This window comes from Entamoeba invadens (assembly GCF_000330505.1).
Source record: "Entamoeba invadens IP1 unplaced genomic scaffold scaff_1105074724819, whole genome shotgun sequence".
NCBI classification, from domain to species: domain Eukaryota; phylum Evosea; order Mastigamoebida; family Endamoebidae; genus Entamoeba; species Entamoeba invadens.
This window is the reverse complement of record NW_004443623.1, coordinates 80,336-86,285: the sequence shown is the minus strand read 5'-3', so window position 1 is coordinate 86,285 and position 5,950 is coordinate 80,336. Positions and strand designations below refer to the sequence as shown.

Below are 5,950 nucleotides of genomic sequence, written 5' to 3'. Positions count from 1 at the left end.
TTTTTATAAATAATTGCTTAAATTTTAAAATTGTAATGCAGTTTTGGGAATTAACAAAAAATCTAACAGGGAAATGGTCAATCGTGGCTAAACTTATTAGAAAAGTGTTATTTTAGGATTGTTTTTCCATTATATCTATAATATATACTAGAAATTTATTATTTATATTCATTACATTTTTTTAATTGTTCCATATTTATCAAAACAATTCTTCCGAATATTGTTTTTAAAAATTAACTATTAATTATAAAATAATTATAATTAAATTAACTTTATTTTGATAAACAATTCGAAAAGGAGAGCTTTTCTCATAACGCTGGCTTAAGGGACTGTAATACCAATTCAACTTAAACAATATTTGATTCAAAAAAATTATTTTTGTTGACTTTGTTTTAAACAAAACTCTAATAATAATAAACATGAAAATGTTTATTTTGTTACTTCTACTTTTTGTTGTAAATTCCAATATTGTGAATATAAAGTGGTGCAAATACTCAGATAAGATGCAATGTGTAGAAATTGAAGAAGAATGTCCAGTGTCTTTCGAGTGGAGTTCATTGGATAATAAAATTGAGTTGCCACTTATTGACGACAATTATAAAGTATGTTGCAATAAAATAACAAAATTGGTTATTATAACAAACTTAACGTTAATACACACTCTATTTTTTTCAACCAAAAATACAAGTTATCAATATGTTAAACAGCGAAATACTTTTCAACTTACGTTTTTATCGCATCAAAGCAATAAAAATGAATTAAGTCGATTATTATATAAAAACACTACATTAAATAACACTTCAATGACTTTAAAAGGCTCCTGTACCAATTGTGTGACATGTAGTGATACAACATGCACCAAATGCTATGATGGGTATTATTTATCTTCAGGCTCTTGTAGTTCGTGTAGTTATAGGTGCGTCACATGTTACGGTGGGTTAGATACCCAGTGTTATTCATGTAAAAATGGGTATTATTTAAAAGATCCCAATTACTGTTATTCATGTTCATCTCCATGTAATTATTGTACTACTGCCACAAGTTGTGTTACTTGCAATCAATATTACTATCTATCAGGAACTTCGTGTCTTTCTTGTTATTCTTCGTGTCTTTATTGCAGTGGACCCAATTCAAATCAATGTACCTCATGTAAATCACATTATTACTATTCAAGTGGAAGTTGTATTGCGTGTCATTCTTCGTGTAATTCTTGCTCGAGTTCATCTTCATCAAGTTGCAAAACATGTTATTCAAGATACTATATGTTAAATTCTCAGTGCTTTGCATGTAGTGCAGATTGTTATAATTGCAACGGTCCAACAAGCCAAAATTGCACGAGTTGTGATACCCATTACTTTTTATCAAATAAAGAGTGCAATGAATGTCACTCGGAGTGTTATCGTTGCAATGGTCCTTATCGAACAAATTGTACAAGATGTTATGATGGATTTTATCTTGAATCAAGATACAGTTCTTATAATAGAACTTGCGTTCCTTGTACAGACGGTTGCATGTCTTGTACTTATTATTATTGCAGAGAGTGTTATCCATATTTTTTCCGGAATAGTTCGAGATTGTGTGAAAAATGTTCAGAAGGGTGTCTCGACTGTTCACGTGTGACTTATTGTTATGCGTGTGATAAAGGATATTATACTATCTCTAATAACACTGGTAGATATTGTAATAAATGTGCGCCAGAGTGCCTTGAGTGTAGTGGAAACACTGGATTATCATGTTATAAATGTGCTGAGAAATATTATTTACAGTCTAATAAATGTCTAAAATGTGATTCGACGTGTTACAATTGCACGGGATCAGCAACAAAATGCACTTCATGTGTTGAAGGAGAGAGGTATTATCTCAATGGAGTTTGTAATACTTGTGAAAATTGTAAGACTGGAAAGTGTTATTCATATCCCATTATGTGTTCACAATGTGATGATGGGTATTATTCACTCGATGGAATTTGTGTTTTATGTGATACAAACTGTTTAACATGTGAAACTCAGTCCACAAATTGTACGTCATGTTATAACGGAACTTATTTGTATGATAACAAGTGCTTACCTTGTGATACATCATGCACATTTGATTTTTGTGATACTTTTATTGGATGTACACTATGTAAACCAAATTATTTTCCCAAGAACAAAACGTGTCACTTATGTAATGAAATAAACAATTGTAACACATGTAGTCAACTTTCAGAAATTTGTATAACGTGTAATGGCGAATTTATAACACAAATTGGGAAGTGTGTATGTCCTGCTCATAAATATCAAAGTGAAATAAGCAAATGCGACTATTGTTATAACAAAATTGATAATTGTAAGATGTGTGCATATTCAGGAGATAAAGTAACATGTTTGGAGTGTTATCCGCCTTATATGGCATCAAATGGTATTTGTACTCTGTGTATAGACTATTATTATTATAATCAAACAAATAAAACGTGTTTACAATATAACAATGGATGTACCACACAACTTTATGTTAATAAGTGTTTAAAATGTAATGACAACTATTATTTAAATAAAGGTAAATGTATACCTAACAATTCAACATGTGTGAGTAACTCGAAAATATCATGTGAAGAATGTAATAATGGATTTTCTATTATAGGTGAGTGCTATAGTTACATGCAATCCTGCAAATACTTTAATAACAATAACATGCAAAGTACTTGTTTTAATTGTGATGATTATTACGAATATAACAACAACAAGTGTGTGTTACAAAATGATGTTGATTCGTATAGTAGAAATAATGCAAAATTCAAATGTAATGATAATGAATATGTTAATGAAAATAATAAATGTTCTCTATGTAATCAATACAACCAAAACACCGCAAAGTGCATTTTAAGTCAACAGACTGTGGTATCACTAACTTGTGACAAAAATGCAGTTATTAATTTGAATTCCAAAATGTGTAATAATGACATTAATTGTATTCAAAATGAACAAAGTGATTGTGTTAAATGTTCTAAAGATACAAATTACATTTTAAAAAACAACTCTTGTACAAAACATGTTATTGAAAATTGCGTATTATATAACAAAAATGTGTGTATAAAGTGCGAAAATAATTATTTAATTGACAACAATGTCTGTGTTAGAATGGAACAACTATACTGCAAACGGTCTCATGGAGTATCATGTGAAGAGTGTATACCTTCTTATTATAAAAGCAATACGGAAAATAGTGGTTATTGCTTACCATCAACATTTAGAGAGAAATATCTCATATTGACATCAAATGCAATTAGAACGATTTACGAATGTCAAAGTACATATGGTCTTTACGACAATAGTTGCACTTTAGTTAGAACTTTTAAATTAAATAACCAATTTAATAAAGACTTAAAAACTTCAACCAAATTAATTATAAATGAATATGATAAAAAGAATCAAAATAATTTCAAAAATATGAAAAATGATGATCTTACAAATTGCGAAATAATGACAACTAAAGGATGTGTAAAATGCAACGAAAAGTTTTATTTATCAAACAACAAGTGTCTTCCATGTGAAGGGAAATGTGTGACGTGTTATAATTCGACGTACTGCCTTTCATGTTCGACTGATTTGTATTTTTTGAATGTCAATAATGAGTGTGAGTTAGCCAGTGATTTACGCTCACGATGTCAAAATTCGATGCCAAATGATGTTGGATGTGCCATATGTAAAAATGGGTATTTTAAAGACAAGAACGATTGTGTCAAATGTGATCCATCGTGTTCCACATGCACTGAAATTTCAAAGTGTTTGACATGTATTGATAACTACTTTTTGACACCAAGTGAGTCGTATTTATGTCAGTCTTTTGATGGTTTAACAAATTGTATAGACAAAACAAAGAGTGGGTGTAAATCGTGTGCTGACGAGTATTACTTGAATTTGGCAAATAACAGGTGTTATCAATGCAACAGTGAGTGCCAATTATGCACATCTGATGTGTCGTGTACACTCTGTAAAAACAATTACATATTAAAAAGTGAACTTTGCGAAAACATCACAACAGTGCAATTTTGTGTGAAAGCCTCACATAATTATTGCACACAATGTGAAAATAACAAGAAATTGAGTGAAGATGGGTTGTCCTGTGTCGATGACAAAACTTTGTTTTTGAAAGTTGGAGTGCCAATTTTGGTTATCTTCTTTGTCATCATATTTGGCACCATTTCAGTGATTTTATTGTTAATTTATTTACACCAGAGACAAAAGACGAAAAAAGAAGAAGCCAAAGTCTGTATTTTCGACATGAAAAAATCAAATGTGACGTTCACAAATATTTCAACGAAGATTTGTAGTAACAAAAAGGTTCTTGAATTTACTGGAGAGAGTGACACAGACATCGATGTCAATGTAGAGAGTCGTGAATTGCTGTGTATTGGTAACAAAGGGAAAACGCCAATTAAAATTCAATTTACTGTGAAGGAGGGGTGCGACCAATATTCTATTAGAACAGAACCTAAATTGGTGACACTCAAAAAGAACTTTGCATGTGAATTTGAAGTGTTTATAACACCAAATTTTTCGTCTAAAATTGAAGATGAAATTGCGTGTGTGTGTCTTGATGTGAACGAGGGGAAAGAAGAAGTCATTCTAATCAAAATACGAGCAAGCACAAAGCCATCGACACGACTAGATTATCACGAATTGATTGAAGATAAGAAAATAGGAGAAGGCACGTTTGGAACAGTTTATAAAGGAACTTATAGAGGAAATCTGGTTGCTATAAAACGAATGAAATTTTCTGTAGAAAATTGCGACTCAACCAAAATAGGAGGAACAGCAAATTACACAAATTTAAATAACAAAACTAATGAAATGAATAATTCAAATACACAACAAACTAATTCGGGAACAGCGACACAGGAAAGTACAAATTATAACACAAATGACACTTCGAAAAATACCACAAAAAACAATACAAACTTTTCAATGACAGAAAACGACGAACAACGTTTTGAAGACTTTGCAAATGAAGTTTCAATGTTAGACAAATTCAGAAGTGAGTATATCGTCCACTTTTATGGCGCTGTATTTGTTCCAAGTAAAATTTGTATGGTCACCGAATTTGCTCAATTTGGCAGTTTACAAGATTTAATGAAACACAAAAAGAATGAAGAAGTTAATATAAATGTGCGAACCAAAATGTTATTGGACTCTTCAAAGGGAATTGAGTATTTACATACAAATGGAATTTTACACAGAGATATTAAGCCAGACAATATCTTAGTCTTTTCGTTGGATATCACAGAAAAAGTAATTGCTAAGTTAACTGACTTTGGAAGTTCGAGAAACGTCAATTTGTTACAGACGAACATGACATTCACTAAAAGTATTGGTACACCTACTTATATGGCTCCTGAGATACTAAAACAAGAGAAGTACAAAAAGAGTGCTGATATTTATTCGTTCGGTGTTATGATGTATGAGTGTCTTGGGTGGTGTAATGCATACCCAAAAACATTCTTCAAATTTCCATGGAAAATTGCGGAATTCGTAACATCGGGAAAACGTCTAGAAAAGCAAGATAACATGCCAACTCAACTTTTTGATATTATTGAAAAGTGTTGGAAACATAATCAAATCGAAAGGATCACATCTTCTAAATTGGTCTGTGAATTGGAAAACCAATGCGTTCAATAATTTAAATGTTTTATTGTTTTATCTATCATTTACGACAAAATACGTAATTACAAAAGGATATAAAACAGCTTTAGTCTTTTTAACCGCTTCCCATTAATTTAATAGTTATAACTAATAACATTATAATAAAAAGTATAATACAAATTACCACCTCAAACAGAAAAAGTCTCCACGAGGCATATTCAGCCTTCATGGTAAACAGTACTATACATTTTATTATATTAATATTATTTAAATCTATAAAATCAAGTGGAAGTGGTGACAAAGATAGAAACGGTTTTTTAGCCTTTCTG

At 30.7% G+C, this 5,950-nt stretch overlaps 1 protein-coding gene across 1 annotated transcript; it reads left to right on the top strand.

The window, feature by feature from the left end:
* Nucleotides 1-419: 419 nt before the first annotated feature.
* On the top strand, nucleotides 420-5,657 carry EIN_507100 (protein serine/threonine kinase, putative; the record flags this gene model as incomplete). Its single annotated transcript, XM_004259562.1, has 1 exon — nucleotides 420-5,657. The coding sequence occupies one exon, from the start codon at nucleotides 420-422 to the stop codon at nucleotides 5,655-5,657; it is 5,238 nt and encodes a 1,745-aa protein (XP_004259610.1).
* Nucleotides 5,658-5,950: the final 293 nt, after the last annotated feature.